This window comes from Rhinopithecus bieti, unplaced genomic scaffold (assembly GCF_001698545.2).
Source record: "Rhinopithecus bieti isolate Rb0 unplaced genomic scaffold, ASM169854v2 scaffold_15437, whole genome shotgun sequence".
NCBI classification, from domain to species: domain Eukaryota; kingdom Metazoa; phylum Chordata; class Mammalia; order Primates; family Cercopithecidae; genus Rhinopithecus; species Rhinopithecus bieti.
The window spans coordinates 838106-854609 of NW_016808212.1; the positions used below are offsets into that span (position 1 = coordinate 838106).

At 51.6% G+C, this 16504-nt stretch overlaps 2 protein-coding genes across 2 annotated transcripts in view; one reads left to right on the forward strand and one right to left on the reverse strand.

Moving 5' to 3' along the window:
* LOC108538013 (uncharacterized) overlaps positions 1–12762 on the forward strand; it is a 29102-nt gene extending 16340 nt beyond the window's left edge. The window contains exon 2 of the mRNA XM_017885821.1: positions 12397–12762. Coding sequence (XP_017741310.1) covers positions 12397–12708 — 312 coding nt within the window. The 3' untranslated portion in view covers positions 12709–12762. The remainder of the gene's footprint in view (positions 1–12396) is intronic.
* ADARB2 (adenosine deaminase RNA specific B2 (inactive)) overlaps positions 1–16504 on the reverse strand; it is a 530095-nt gene that overhangs the window by 343382 nt on the left and 170209 nt on the right.

Genomic DNA, 16504 nt, shown 5'->3' on the forward strand with positions numbered 1-16504 from the left:
TATGTAGTATGTAAAGTACACATAATAAAGTGTATATAATATGTAAATTACAAGTGTTATGTCAAGTGTACATACCACATAAAGTCTATATAACATGTAGGGTATATATGATATGTAAAGAGTGTGTAATATGTCAAGTAAACAAAATACCTATTGTCTATATAATGCAAAGTGTCTACATTATATATGAAGTCTACGTATTGGGTAAAGTCTACATAATATGTGAAGTCTGTAATTGCAAAGTACACACACACACATCCCTTGCAGCAGGAATGTGAATGGACCCTGGGAAGTTTGGTAGGCTTGGTGAACTGACTTTTACTGAGCACCCAGTATTGGGAGTTGAAATACCAGCTCCATCTCTCCACCCGTCTCATAGCTGTTGGCCTTGGCAATTTGAGCCTCTGTGTTCTGTGGTGCCACTTCATTCTGAAGAGTGTGTAGCCCGGTGCAGCCATGGCTCCACGCTTCCTAACGAGTATTGATCCCACTAGGGAATATTTTCAGAACCAGATGCAGTGGGTGCAATTCACACCAGCGTCCTTCTCTGGAAGACTATCTCCATTTTGCACTTCACTTCCATTTTCTATCTTTCTTATGTTTAAAGATAGTTCAAAATAATTAAAATCAGTGTGATCTGAACATTTGGGGGATGTTTGTAACCGTAAACAATAAATTCTTTGGGATATAAGATACAGAAAAACAAGTAGAACAGAAACGAGAATGGATTTCCTCGTCCACAAAGTTAGAAGAGAGTTTCAGTGGGCTTCCCTGGGCAGTGACCTTGACTGTACGAATTTTGTCTCTCCCCTGAATTTTTCCTCCCCTTCCTCCCCTTCTCTTAAGCATGATGGCCTCTGTTAGCCAGGAAGGGACCTCGTAGAGCTCTGGGAATGCTGTGGCCTTAGCAGCCGAGGGGTATTACCTGTTCATGGGTGTGGACGGCCTTGGCAGGGGTGGCGGAGGGGCCTCTGCTGACTGCACTGCACTCCATGAAAAGCAACAAGGAAACCCCAAGGTCAGCAGAGGCAGAAGTGCAGTGAGGGTGCACGGGGCACACAGTCAGTGCCCTGCACACTCTAGTGTTGGGAGCAGTCAGCAGAATGGCCGGTGCTAGTGGGCAGGATGAGGGAGGCTGCAGGGAGCACGGATTTCAAACTGACTCAACAGCCTCATAGCTTTTTGATATGAACAGAGAAATGGACCCTTCTGGTTGTAAAGCTTGAAAATTATGTTTGTTTTATCTGAGTTTCTTCCTCAGGAAATGACTCTCAGTCCTTTAAAAAAAAAAAAAAAAAAAAAGCACCAAGGAGCTGAAACTCACCAGATCACTGCATCGGAACAACAAGACACCAGCCCCTTGCCTGCCTTGACTGCGTTTGCGACCACCTGCCTGCCGCCTGTTGACCGATGGCCCCTCCTAACTCTCCCTGGTTCCTGTTTTCCCACACATTTCTTCCCTGCTACATAAACTCCCGATTTTAGTCCGTCAGGGAGATGGATTTGAGACTGAGCTCTCCTCTCCTCTGTGTCAGCAATACTCGTTGTCTCAGTGATTGGCTTTCTGTGTGGAGCGCAGCAGAATGTAGGTCAAATCCCTGCTGTTTTGGCAACAGGTTCCTGCACTTATAGACCGGCCTCCACTGGGTGGGAAGGCTCTCCTGTGCTTCTGTTACCACTGTTGACCAGCTCTAAAATTACTACCTGCAACTCGCAGTGAAAAGTCTGCCTGTCTGTCCTGCTCCTGACTTTGACGAGAAATAGTGAGGAGCTGGGGACACAACCTGGGGACACTATGGCTCTCCAATCACAACGCTCTCACCACAAGTCACTGGAGACCGGGCAGCAACTCTGTGTGTGTCCTGGGTCTCATCTGAGACAAGAGTGCCACCCTGTACCAGGCATCTCTTGTCCCTTAAGGCAGATGCTAAAGCCTTTGCAGAAAGGCCACATCCGGGCCGGAGGATGGTAATGATGTTTAGGAGATCACAGCCGGGCGAAGGGTGAAAACAACACCAGGAGGTCGAACGACTGCAGAACACATTACCGGTCTCCTGATAACATTCTGATGGAAGGCCCTGACAAATGACTCCCTGCACAGCCAGATAAACCCTCCGTATCCATCAGCTAATGCCAGGCAAGGCGGGAACTCGATGAGGGCTGGCTGGAGGCAGGGCTGCCAGGAAGGGAGGGTCTGTGAAGCGTGAACACACTCGCTGGTTTTGGGGAAAGGGTGAACAACTCAGTGAGCACTGCATGTTAGGAACAGACACAGTAAACTCAGCCCGGCAGGAACAGACAGAAGCCATTCATCGAGAGTGGGACATGGGTGGGAGGCCTTGGCTACACAGACACAGGACCTGAAGATAAGATATTGTGGTGTTTCGGTCCCCACCGTGTGTGCATAGCAGTGCAGGTGACGGCATTGCCTCTGGGGAAACTGGGCAAGAGGCTGTGCAGGTGTATCCACTGTAGGGTGGGGCGTGAGCCTGTGCAGGTGTATCCACTATAGGGTGGGGAGTGAGGCTGCGCAGGTGTATCCACTGTAGGGTGGGGCGTGAGGCTGTGCAGGTGTATCCACTGTAGGGTGGGGCGTGAGGCTGCGCAGGTGTATCCACTGTAGGGTGGGGCGTGAGGCTGTGCAGGTGTATCCACTATAGGGTGGGGAGTGAGGCTGCTCAGGTGTATCCACTGTAGGGTGGGGCGTGAGGCTGTGCAGGTGTATCCACTGTAGGGTGGGGCGTGAGGCTGTGCAGGTGTATCCACTATAGGGTGGGGAGTGAGGCTGCGCAGGTGTATCCACTGTAGGGTGGGGCGTGAGGCTGTGCAGGTGTATCCACTGTAGGGTGGGGCGTGAGGCTGCGCAGGTGTATCCACTGTAGGGTGGGGCGTGAGGCTGTGCAGGTGTATCCACTATAGGGTGGGGAGTGAGGCTGCTCAGGTGTATCCACTGTAGGGTGGGGGGGAGTGAGAGGCTGCGCAGGTGTACAAACTGTGTGGGCGGGGAGAGGCTGCACAGGTGTATGCACTGTGGGGAGGGGGAGAGGCATTGGTTTTTCATTGCAGGACTCATCTTTGGAGGCCAGAGCCAAGACTCAGGGCAGAGCTGTTGGTCAGGCCCCTGATAGGCCTGGGAAGGCCTTGCCTGGTCATAGTGTTTCGTGTGCCTGAGGATTCGGGCCACATGGTACTTGCTTGACCAGATAGTTTATTTTAATGATGGAATTATAGAGAATTTCTCTCTTCCCTCTGGAAGGCTGGAGTCTGAGCCGCTGTGGTCTGTCAACAGATGCTGCCTCCCTAAGTGACTGATCTTCAATAAAAACCTTGGACCCAGAGACTCAGGTAAGCTCTCCCGGCTGAACCTTGGACAGACCAGATAGTTTATTTTAATGATGGAATTATAGAGGATTTCTCTCTTCCCTCTAGGAGGCTGGAATCTGAGCCACTGTGGTCTGTCACACAGATGCTGCCTCCCTAAGTGACTGATCTTCAATAAAAACCTTGGACCCGGAGACTCAGGTAAGCTCTCCCAGCTGAACCTTGGACACCGAAGCTCAGGTAAGTTTCCCGGTTGAACCTTGGACACCAAGACTCAGGTGAGTTTTCCAGCTGGCGACATTGTACATATTGTCACCATCATTTCTGGGGGAACTGAGCCCATTTCCACAATTAACTGGGCAAGGACACCTGGAGGCACAAGCCTGGATCCTCCTTGTTGTCACCCAGACTCCCTTCCTTTTGCTGGTGACAATTTGTGGACTTTCACAGTGTTAAACAGTGGCTGCTGGTGTGCCAGCCTCACCCAGTGAGTGCAGTGAATACAGAGCCAGAGGGTGGTTTTGGGGACCCCGGTGTAGCCAAAGACCCCTTCACTGACATGGTGAATACACTGTGTAGGTCCAGAGACAGTGAGGACAAACAGTTTCACAGACTTTGAATCTGGGGCGGCCAGTGAGATAGCCCAGCCAGGACACCCTGGAGGCAGTGAGCAGGGCGAATAAAGCCTTACCAGAGGGTCCGATTTGAAAAATGCATGGGTTACAATTGAAGCCACAGATGTGAAATGCAGTTCAGCAAGTGTAGGGGGAGTAAAGGTCTAGGATAAGGAGAGAAAGAGAAACTGGCACTGACAGAAAAAGACAGGAAGAGAAAAAGCCGGCAGAGGCTACACAGAAACTACTACACTCAAGGGAGGTTGGCTAATGGTATCACGTGACGCGAGGCAAGTTAGGAGGCTGGGGAGAGTTGTGTGACCTGGGCTGACAGTTTTATTAAAAGGGACAAGTGAGTGGCCAGAGTGTGAGGGGCTGAGGCAGGCCTGGTGGGAACGAAGGTGGGCTGTTAAGGGGATCTGGCTAGGCCACAGGGGAGGGGGAGAGAGGTGTTGGTTTGTCATTATTCTTGAATTAAGCTTGTTGAGTTGCCAACTAGAAGATGATAAAAGAGAGGGAGAGTCTGAATCTGAAGACGTCTGAGGGGAACTGCAGCTGGGTTTCAGTACAGGGTGGGAGCAGAGGCTGGGGTCTAGTACACGGAGTTCAAAACACCAGGGAGGAAGCACTTTAGCTGGTGGGGTCCCCTCCTCTCTCACTGAAAAGCGGAGTGGGGTGGGACGTGGAGCTGGGGGCTCCTCTCCTCTCTCACTGAAAGGTGGAGTGGGGTGGGGCGTGGAGCTGGGGGCTCCCCTCCTCTCTCACTGAAAGGTGGAGTGGGGTGGGACGTGGAGCTAGGGCTCCCCTCCTCTCTCACTGAAAGACGGATGGGGAGGGGCATGGAGCAGACATGACCGAGTGTATAAGTTGGGACTCAGCAGGCAAACAAGTTTCCTCAAAAAAATTCGACTGTCTCTGTTTAGCAGGGACATGAGGAGTTTTTTTCCCGAAAGCCGCGGGAGTGGATGGATTGTGATTCATCCTTGTCATTTGATTATTCCAAAGGTGTATTTGTGGGAGAAATGCAGGAAGGAAGGAGGGAGACGGGAGGAGGGCGCAGGGGCAAGCAGGGTGCCCAGGGCTGGTGTTTCCACCCAGTGGCATGGATTTGTCCTGATTGTGCTAATTCTTCCTCCTATTCTTCCTCTGAGACCCACCCATGGTCAAACAGTTTAAATAAGAGGCAAATGCAACGCAGAGCTCTTCACTCTTCCTCCCCATTGTCATGGAGTTGGCCAAACCCATTATCTCCATTCTCTAGACTCCAAAACCGATGCCCTGGAAAGGGAGGAGATATCACAGGGAGCCCAGAGAGATGATCCAGTTCGTACTCAAGCGTGGGAACAACCCCAGACCCTTCCTCAGGCAACTGTGACCTCAGAGGGACGGCAGCCAGCAGAGCCTCTCACCCCCCTTCCTGGGTGCTGGGTCTGCAGCATGAGATTAGATGGAGCTCCCCGTGCCCATCCAGCAAGCCTTGAGTTTCTCTTAATATGCAATACAAGCTTCCAGTAGAGGGAATCCCCCCCAAAACACAACACACTGTATTGTTTATAAGAGGCTACCAGGGACTGAAAAGTAAACACACAAAGACAGGCAAACAAAGCCTTCCCCACACCCAGCAGGGCCAAAGAGATTTTTCCCTCTCTCCAATAGGCTCTGAGAAATGGGGTCCCTGCTCCCCACACCACAGCCCACACCTGGAACCCCTCCCCGCTGCAGGCCGCCCGACCACCCGCTCCACTGTACGCGGCAAACACACAACTACATTTGGTTTGTTTTCCTCTCTGGGCCTCTGATCACATTTTTAAGCACCTCCTTGTTGCTTTGTTCTCTCTGAATTTCCTGGAAGTGCTAACCTCAAAGTACCATGCCTTCCTAGAGCACCTTTGGCCTGACACGGTGAACAGCAGCTATTTTCTGAGAAAGCTCATTCTTTGGAGAGTCTCAGTGTAATTGCACTGATTGTGCTGGCTCTGGAAACCTCAGAGCCACCATAGGTCTTTGAAAGCCAAGGAATATGAGTCAACGCATTTTTGCAGCTAATGACGCTCTCTAGTTGATTAAAGTCGACGGCCCACATGGACCAATTTACCACTATTTACTGGAGACACAAAAGGCATGAGCCTCAGGCCCCTTCACGGAGGTCGCGGCCACACAGACTGACCCTGGAGAGGTTTTAGTGTAATGCAGTCTCATGGTTTTGGAGTGAAAGGATCTGATTTTGGGATTTGTTAGAGTCGTGGGAGCTAGAAGGGATTTAGAGACCAGTAGATACCTCAGTTGTACAGACAAGAAAACTGCAACCCCGAGTGCTTAGTAATTTGGCAAGAGTGAAGGTGAAGAGATGGTAGATCCAGAACGCAGAGTCTCCGCCTCACGGTCCCCGCTCTTCCCAGGCCGCCGTGCGAGCCCTGTTTGTACTACAATAGGATGAGTCGTGCGGAATTGAGAGACTTACGGTGCACTGTGCTTTTCAAATAAAAAGAACAGCAGAAAAGGTGCTGTTCTGGGCTGCATTGAGCCCCGTCAAAATTCACACGTGCAAACCCTGACTCCCAGGACTTCAGAAGGTGACAGTGTTTGGAGACAGTCAGAAGGTGACAGTGACAGTGTTTGGAGATGGTCAGGAGGTGACAGTGTTTGGAGATGGTGTCCTTACAGAGCTGATGAAGATAAATGAAGTCATATGACTGGACCCTGGTCCAACCTGCCTGGTGTCCTTATAAGAAGAGCAGATGACGACACAGACACACACAGAGGGAGGACTCTGTGAGGACACAGGGAGAAGACGCTGTCTGCAAGCCACGGAGAGGCCTCAGGAGGAACCAGGCCCATGGACACGGTGATCTCGGGTTTCCAGTCTCTATGACTGTGACAACGTGAATGTCTATTATTGAAGCCACCTGGGCTGTGGTACTAGGCCAGCCCCAGGAAACTTATAGGGACCGACTGAATTATTCTCCACTTGCTTAAGAGAGGAATATGCGTTGTTCAGGCTGCCACAGTGGTAAAGTCCTTCTCACCTTTACCCAGACAGTTTATCAATGATCCAGAAGACGCAGAGGCAGGCTCAAGTCTGACAGGACTGCACTGCCAGGAGCAGGCCTCACACCTTCCCCTCCTGGGCGGCTGTCCCTCTGCCCGCCCTTCCTGCCATCCCTCTATTGTAGAACTGGTAAAACTTTCATTATTTTTAAAGCAAAAATAAAATAATTTTAAGGTCTTTCTTCCAATGATATCTTACATGATAGCCCAGAAATAAAACAAGAAAACGGAGGAAGCACCTGAGGCACCCAGGGCCTGAGGATTGGTTCCTGAAAGCCTCCCTTCCCACCCCTCTGGTGCCGATGGGCCCCAGGTCCAGCGACGGCCAATCAAAGGTCCTGTCGAGCGTCTGGCTGTGAATGTCTCCAGGACACAAGGTACCAAGTACATGGGCGCTCTGAGAAGTGAGGGCTGAGCTGGGCTTGTCAGAACGTGCTGGGAAAGGCAGAGAGAATGGGACTGCTCGGCCCTTATGCTGCAGACACAGAGTCCTGGCCTCAGGAGGGGCAGTGTGCCCACCCCAGTGGGGCGGAGTGACGTGAGTGAGGCTGAGGGGCGCTAGGTGGCCTCCTGCGCGGAGCACGTGGGCTCTGGCCAAGCCCTCCTTCCGCACGTGGCCTGAGCCTCCTCCCTTGTAGCCGATCACGGAACCATCCAGTCCCAATTGTGCCAGCAAGTCACTATCAATCAGGGGTTAAAGGCTGCTCCTGGCCACTCCCACTCTGAGCAGATGGCTCTGCAGCCCCCAGGATGCCCATGGCGGGAGGTCTGTGGCCAGGAGCCTTTCCTTTGCAGCTCGTGGACTGCACTCCAGGGCAGCTGTGGCCCGCGCTGTGTAAGTGGATACAACCTTGGGCTCTCACTGCACTCTCCTTCCTCTCTGGCCAGTTTGGGGCTCTGTCCTTGGGGAACTAGGGGTGTGAAATGCCTGCAGACCCACGGGCGATGCCCTTTTGAGAGTGAGTGAAGAGAAGTGGGAGGCACAGCCCCAGTGCTTGCCCCAGTGGGGCCAGAGGGAGCAGGATCTGTGTGTTCACCCCACAGTGGCTCCAGAGAACATGGGCAGCCGTCCTGCCTGACACTTGGCGAGGGGCTGCCAAGGTCAGATTCAGGGAACACTCAATCAACACATCTACTGGGGCCAGGAGGAGGGAGGGAAGGGGGAGAAGGGCGTGAAGAGCAGCCCTGGGGTCAGAGAGCGCCTTCCTCTGGCCTGGTCCTGCCGGACACTCACCCCTGGCGGAAGTGGAATGGATTCTTCTGGTCTTGGCAGGTATTTTATTGACCTAGAGTTTCTGTATGTTTTGGTGTTTACCTCCTGTGGAATGGAACCCTTAATTAATCCATGTAGTCACTCATTCAGCAAACGTTTGTCAGGAATTTTGAGGCGGAAACTGTGTGTCACCCCCACAGTCTGTGCCAAGTCACTGTGGGAACATCCTGGGACATGGGGGGAGAGCAGTGTCACCCGGAGCTCCCTGCCAGAGACCCTGCCCCACTGCCGGGAGCACCGCGTCCTCGCAGCCTGGGCCAGCACCGCCATCTCTGAATGCCACCAGACACCAGGTGGCTCATAACATTGGGAAATGACTGTTTTAATCATTAATTACCAAATAAATGTCACTTTGCTGGTACAATATATGCAGTGATTTCTGTCATAAATTGACATCTGTAAGTCATAAATTGCTTAGTTTTAGCTGCTTTTAATTGCTGAATTTTCCCAAGCTACATGGTGCACGCATTTTGGATCAGGTTCAAACTCCTCTGGCACTGGGCGCCTTCTGGGAACTGGCACGGAGGAGGCAGGCAGTGGATTCTGACGGCTTCAGCAGCGCGAGAGGCACCTGACCTCTCACTGAGACGCTTGGCCTGCTCCCAGGAAGAGGCCTCCACGAAAAGCAAGAAGACCCTTTAATCAGAGGAGATTCTCGCGGGTCTCAAAGGAAGGATGCAGCTTCCACCGTCGAAAACGGAAATCAAAGGAATGCGACGCTCTGATGGGCTGGAGGAGGCTGGCTCTGTCTTGGCATTGTTCAGAAACATCCCGGCTGCTTCTCTGTTTGATTTCCAACAGGCTATTCCCAGAGGAACCACAGTCCTTTCTACCCAGAAGCCTAAAAATACATGCTTTTGAGAGCACTGCCAGAGTAGGTGAAGAGTAAAGAAGGCGTTTGGAGCACAGGCAGGAAAGGCTTGTGCTCTTGTAAGCACAGCGACCGTGGCAGGAATAACGAGCTACAGAGGCCACACCCGCACACGGGGAAACGCATTTCCCATTGCCCCAAACACGAGCCCCACGTCTCTCGCCTGTAAAGGAAGTCCAGGCTCTCTTAGAACTGGCAGAATTCTAAAATGACACAAATCAGCAGAGGAGGCCTGCAAACCGGCCTGTAAGGTCGCTGGCGGAGGCGGTGCAGTCGGAACCTGCCCCCGTGCTCAGCTCTGCTCTGTCCTGGCAGGAGACCTGGGTCCCGCAGCCTAGGGCAGAGACAGAATCTGGGGTCTGAGTCCCCGCCCAGGTCCTCCAGGCTCATCTCAGGGGCCCTATTTCTCTTTCCCCCAACCCGTCTGCAGGGCAGGGCCCAGGTTTCGTCTCCGGGTGGCCTGTGCTCTAGGCTCTGGGCTTCTTACTCAGCTGCTCAGCTCTCCAGCATCCACCCAGCCTGGGGCAGGGGTGGGTCTGTGGCTTCCTCACTCCTGGCTGTTTTCTTGGGGCTCCTAGTCCTTCCCTGGCCACGGAATCACCTCCTAGGATTAAATTTCCTCTGGTTTAAATGCACAGAGTCATTTTGTTCTCAAGGTTGGGCTCTCACAGAACCATCAATGAATGCTGTCTCTTCCCTGTTAAATGCTGGAGATTAAAACTTCACTTAAAAACACACCAAGAACCTCTCCCCTGGTCTCCACTGTCCCCCAACCAGCACCCCCAAGTTCTGCTGGTGACACTGAAGCACAACTTTCTTCCCCTGGGGGAGGTGACTTCAGGACACAGACGGCTTCCCTTCATTCTCCTGCCTTCACAGCCCCCAACGGTACTTCAGTTATTGTGGACATCAGTAGGTCCTTTCTGATTTCAAGCAACATGTGTGTCCTGGGCCTGTCTTGCCTCTTATTTCTAGGATAGCTTTGTTTACACTACTAAAAAGGTATTTTTAAACATTTAATTTCAACTTGTATTGTGGGTTCAGGAGGTAAGTGTGCAGGTTGTTGCCGCGCTATACTGCGTGATGCTGAGGTTTGGGATATGAATGATCTCGTACCCCAGGTAGTGAGCGTAGTACTGAATCGTTTTTCAACCCTGTCCCCCTGCCCCTCCCAGGGTCCATTGCTCCCATCTTTATGTCCACGAGTATCCAACGTTCACCTCCCACTTACGTCTGCAAGTATCCACCGTTCACCTCCTGCTTACGTCTGCAAGTATCCACCGTTCACCTCCCACTTACGTCTGCAAGTATCCACCGTTCACCTCCTGCTTACGGGTCAGAACGTGCACTGTTTGTTTTTCTGTTTCTGAATTAATTTTCTTAGGATAATGGCCTCTGGAGGCATCCATATTTTTGCAAAGGACACGATTTCATTCTTTTTTTACGGCTGCATAGTGTTCCATGGTGTAAATGTACCACATTTCCTTTATCCAGTTCACCACTGATGGACACCTAGGTTGATTTCATGGCTTTGCTATTGTGAATGAACACAGGAGTGCATGTTATCTTTCTGGTAGAATGATTTACTTTCTTTAGGATATATATCCCAGTAATGGGATGGCTGGGTCAAATGGCAGCTGTTTTAAGTTCTTTGAGAAATCTCCAAATCGCTTCCCACAGTAGCTGAGCTAATTTACGTTTCTACCAACAGCATATAAATGTTTCCTTTTCTCTGCAACCTCACAAGCATCTATTATTTTTTGACTTTTTAATAATTGAAAAGGCATATATCTTAAATACAGTTTGAGGCTCGATCATCCTTCGTAAGAGAAGTGGGGGCTAATGAAGTTTCAGAGAATTCACGTCCTTGCAGAAAGAGAGGTTTGACTGCAGGGACCATGAGCGTGCTCTTGTCAAAACTGAAGAATGGGCCAGGTCTTGATTAAGAAACTGTGTCCCTGTGTCGAGTATGCGAGACTACAAGGCAGAGCTGAGGCCTTATGAAAACACAGACGGGCTGGATATGGTGGCTCACGCCTGTAATGCCAGCACTTTGAGAGGCTGAGGTGGATGGATCATCTGAGGTCAGGAGTTCGAGACCAGCCTGGCCAACATGGTGAAACCCCATCTCTGCTAAAAATACAAAAATTAGCCGGGTGTGGTGGTGTGCCTGTAACTCCAGCTACTCGGGAGGCTGAGGCAAGAGAATTGCTTGAACCCTGGAGGTGGAGGTTACAGTGAGCTGAGATCGCACCACTGTACTCCAGCCTAGGTGACTGAGTGAGGCTCTGTCTCAAAAAAACAAAACAAAACAAAAAAATGAAAACATGGATGTTGTGCATGTTAATGAAAGAATGGGGAAAACATTTGAAAATAAGAAATTGTGTTTTTCTTTGTCTATATTTCAAACATTCTGAATTGTCAGCTCTTAGGGTCTGGAATCCTTCAATTCCTTACACTGTTTAATACGATGCTCAAGTGACGAAATTCCCAGGATGAGGGGGCACCATCCCGTGGCTGGGAAACAGGACACGGCTTCGGGGCCCCAGGGCTTCCTTCCCTCTTTACCCCACCAAGAACACCTTCAAAGAAAGCCTTCCTCTCAAACAGCAAGCCTTCTTCTTCTTTTTCCTCTTCTTCTATTTTTTTGATGGAGTCTTGCTCTGTCGCCCAGGCTGGAGTGCAGTGGCACAATATCGGTTCACTGCAAGCTCTGCCTCCCGGGTTCCCGCCATTCTCCTGCCTCAGCCTCCTGAGTAGCTGGGACTACAGGCACCCACCACCATGCCCGGCTAATTTTTTGTATTTTAGTAGAGACGGGGTTTCACCGTGTTAGCCAGGATGGTCTCAATCTCCTGACCTCGTGATCCGCCCGCCTCAGACCCCCAAAGTGCTGGGATTATAGGCGTGAGCCACCGCGCCCGGCCTTTTTTTTTTTTTTTTACTGGGGAACAAATCTTTTTGCTTGAGAGGGTTCTATAAGAGGAAGGGGATAGATGCATTATGTAGGAAATCTTGGATTTGTGCTTCCACTTTTCTTGGTGAAGCGATTCCCAACCCTACCCCGTGCCGATTCCGGAGTCCTGCCAGCCAAAACGCTCTACGTCTTTCTTCCTCTTTTTCTCTAAATATTCCCTTCCCTCTTACTCCCTGCTGGTGCTTCGCAAACTTCACTGTGCATTCGAATCACCTGGGATCTTATTAAGTGGCGACGTTGACCCCATGGTCTGGGGAGGGCCAGAGCATTTGCTTTTCTGTCCCTTCTGCAGCTGTCGAGATGCTCTGATGTCTGTTCTCACCTGGCGCTCCGAGTAGCCCGGCTGCAAGCAGAGCTCAGCAAACCGAGACCGGAGGGCACATCCACCCCGCCTGCCCATGTCAACAGAGTTGTGTGGGAGCCAGCCGGCACCCAGGAAGACCCCAGGCCTTCCTGCCCCCGACCACAGCCCTGTCCCCAGAAGCATATTCTGCAGACACTCGCTCCGCCACAGATTTTCTGCACAACCCCTCCTTGTGGGGGAAGCTTTGGTACCCGAATGAGGCCTCTTTTGACCCCCTACTCCTATCATTATTTTTGGTGACCTCAATATTTATGAAGGGAATAATTTGGTCTTTAATTCAGATGATTTTCACCTACAGGAATCTTGTCCTGCATCTCACTTTTCTTCTTGAGTCCTGCGGTCATCACTAAAACCCGCTCCTTCTCGGGGCATCCCACTGTCTGAGGGCACCTCTTTCCTTCCCGTTTCCTCAGTTTCAGGTGTCCAGTCCACGGCGCCCCATCTTTGCCCAGTCACCATGTCCAGTCCACTGTGCTCCCATCTTTACCCAGCTACTGTGTCCAGTCCACGGCACCCCGATCTTTGCTCTTGTCTGACGCCCCATCCTCCCCTTTGCGCTGGGCTCTTGCTTGTCCCTGCTCTGTCAAGTGCATCTGGACCTGGGAGTGACCTTGACCCTGCAGCTCCAGCTCTCAACCCGTCTCAGGGCTGCACTTTTGCTCTTGAAAACTGGCTGGAGGGAAACAGCAAACCCTGCCACCTGAAGCCACCTAAAATTCATAGTCACAGGCCTCCAACAGGCCCCATGCTTCCCGCCAATCCAGCACATTTCTTGGTTAATTTATAATTCTGTTTTTCCAGGCAGCTATTTTGCAATTTCCAGGCTCATCAAAGCCTCCAACAGTCCTTCACCTTCCTAATTCTGAGCTGTTGCCCATACTTGTTCATTTTATCAAAAGAACATCCAGGCCAGGTGTAGTGGCTTACACCTGTAATCCCAGTACTTTGGGAGGCCCACTCGAGTGGATCATCTGAGGCTAGGAGTTTGAGGCCAGCCTGGCCAATGTGGTGAAACCCCATCTCAAATACAAAATACAAAAAAAAAAAAAAAAGCCGGGTGTAGTGGCGGGCATCTGTAATCCCAGGTACTCTGGAGGCTGAGGCATGAGAATCGTTTGAACCTGGGAGGCGGAGTTTGCAGTGAGCCGAGATTGCACTATTGCACTCCGGCCTGCATAGCAAAGGGAGACCCTATCTCAAAAAAAAAAAAAAAAAAAAAAAAAAAAAAAAATCCATGTTCTTCCAGCACCTGCAGCTGACACATTCCCCACCCTCCTTTGAAAGCAGCTGCAAACAGCTGAGGTCCCAGTCTCAGTAGCGTCACCCCAGGCCCAGCAGTGAGTATGACTTCCAGGCACCGATGGGACAGAGGAAAGAAGAAAGGAGCTTTCTGGACCCCCTGCCTCTGGAACCCTCATGGCTCCATCCTTCCCATGCCCAGGCTGTGCCTGGGCGCCGTCTCCCCGGAGAGACCCTGCATGCCCCATCGAAATCTGCATCCCACCTCTGCCCCCCTTCGTGGGTGCTCATCTTGCCTTATTTTTCTTCACAGCTGTGACCACGTCCCAGCATAACATGCCTGTGTTACTGTTTAGTCCACGGATGTTTATGTTCCGTGAGAACCAACACTTGGCTGGTTTGTTCACGTTTGGACTCAAAGCCTGGCACCTGTGCGTCTGGTGTCTGTGTCTGGCACTGCTTTTGAGGCTTGGGAAAAGCAGGTAAAGTCTCTCAATCACATCCCCAGTGCTGAGACTTCCACGCCCACATCCACGTGGGGCTTTAAGACCCAATCACATCCCCAGTGCTGAGACTGTCCACGCCCACATCCACGTGAGGCTTTAAGACCCTGATGCACTTCAGCTGCAGGGACTGTCAAATCCAACCACAGGAGAGAATCATGTGGTTTCCAAGATAAATGCCGGCTACTTGCTTCTCCCCACGCAGGACTCTGCTGCTTTTACGGAAATGCACATTGCTGTCGGAGAGGAAAGAGAGCTGAACAGATTGTGTTGCAGTGTGGATATCCGTTTTGTCTGATAAGGGCTGTGATCGCTGGCTCTTGGCGCTGTCCCTGACAAGGTGTCAAGGGTCCCAAGACGCTAATGTGTGTGGTGAGGTCAGAGTCTCTCTAAGATCCTGCAGGTGACTCAGGCCACAACCCCGGGGGAGGGTCCTCCGGAGGCTGGTCCACTGGGTGGAGACCTGGGCCCCGAGAAGGGGACTTTCCTTTCACCACCAGCCTGGCTCAAAGGACAGATGTCCTCTGGAGATGTGGCAATTAAGCTGACCGTGACAGGGGACAGGTACTGACTAGCAGATCCTAGTTCAGATTTTGACACAAGAAGGTCAGGAGGAGCCTGTGCCGGTGGGGGGGGGCGGTGGTGGGGGTGGTGCTGAGGTCAGCGGTGGAGGAACAGGGCGAGAATCACACCAGAAAATGAAACGCCTCGCTCAGCGACTCCACAGTCCTGCCCTGGGTTGACTGATGATTTTAGACATTTTAAGAAATTTCATAGGGTTTTCTGTAGATTTGACAGGTCTTTTCATCTTGGAGCAGGAAGTAAAAATGAAAGGACTAAGCAAGGAAAACAGTTGCTAAAAGGAGGCCACGATGCAGTGACATTCTCATCATTGCTAGAGACAGGCGGCGCCTCAGAGGTGTGTCCTCACCCCCGGGGGGCAGTGGGCTTCTGATTGTTAAAGGACCATGGGCTCTGCATCAGATCTGCGCAAGTGAGGAATCCCACTGCGTGGACGGCAGGTAAAAACTGTCAGTGTACACAACCTACTTTCATATCTAGGACAAAGGTTAAGACGGGAGATTTTCTCCCTCTGAGGCCAAGTTGGATTACTTATCTAGCAAATGCTAAGATTCTCAGACTAGTCAGCTGCCTAACGCATTTCTCTAAAAATTCCTGAAAAGGAAACAGAGCCAAATGTTTGTGTTTTTCTGGACGACCCCAACTGAAGCCTGTTCCTGAAACGCAACCTTGAAAAAAGAATGGGATCTGCTTTCTCCCTTGATCCTGCCGACAGGTCAGGAGTGATTAATTAGAAACATGATTTGATCAAAACCACAATTATTTTAGTAGAGCAGCAAGAGTTTACCAACTCCTTTCACCATCACACACAGCAGAAAGTCAGACGAGAAGGACGCATTTCAAACACCTCGAGCACCCTGGGTCGTCTCGCACGCGTGAGCACACGAGGGGCACCCTGGGTCGTCTCGCACGTGTGAACACACGAGGGGCACCCTGGGTCGTCACGCACGCGTGAACACACGAGGGGCACCCTGGGTCATCTCGCAGGCGTGAGCACACGAGGGGTGGGTTGGATTGGAGAGTTCCCCTCTAGCAAAGCTGGAGAGTCTGGCAGTCCTGGAAAGTCCAGGCAATTTTAAGACTGGAGTCAGGGAAGCCAGGAAAGGCAGAAAAAGCCGCACTCTCACCCGGGTAGGCAGGCAGGGTCAGGAACCGAGGGTGTGGGAGCAGACGCAGCCTCCCAGGGACTGTGGCCAGTCATCTGTCTACACCGAGGCCCCAGACTGGGCAGCTCCTGCCAGCATGTTCAGCTCATGCTGCCAATCCGTGTCCCTCCCAGCCCCCATCACACGAGGCCCTCATCACTCGTGCAGCCACCGTTTCTTTCTGTCAGGGAGAGAGTCTTCCTTTCTGGAGGGGAGAGACCTTTCTGTCTCAAAAAGTCACAGGACACAGAGGTTAGGATGGGGGCTCTGCCATCAGACCCACCTAGTTACAAGCCTCCCTCCATCACTGGGACAGGGGAAAAGGTTCCCAGCATTTCTGAACCTGCTCCTCAAGTGTGAGACAATAGCACCTAGCTCACGACCTGTCTCCCTGGAACTCCTCAGTACAGCATGTCAGGTACATGCGGTGCACTCACGAGCTGTCTCCCTGGAACTCCTCAGTACATAGCAGTTACTACCTGCAGTCGCTCATTTATCTCCGGCATCTGTGATGAGGCCTAGTACAGAGTAGGTGCCAGTGAATATTCCTAAAAAGGAGAATGGCGC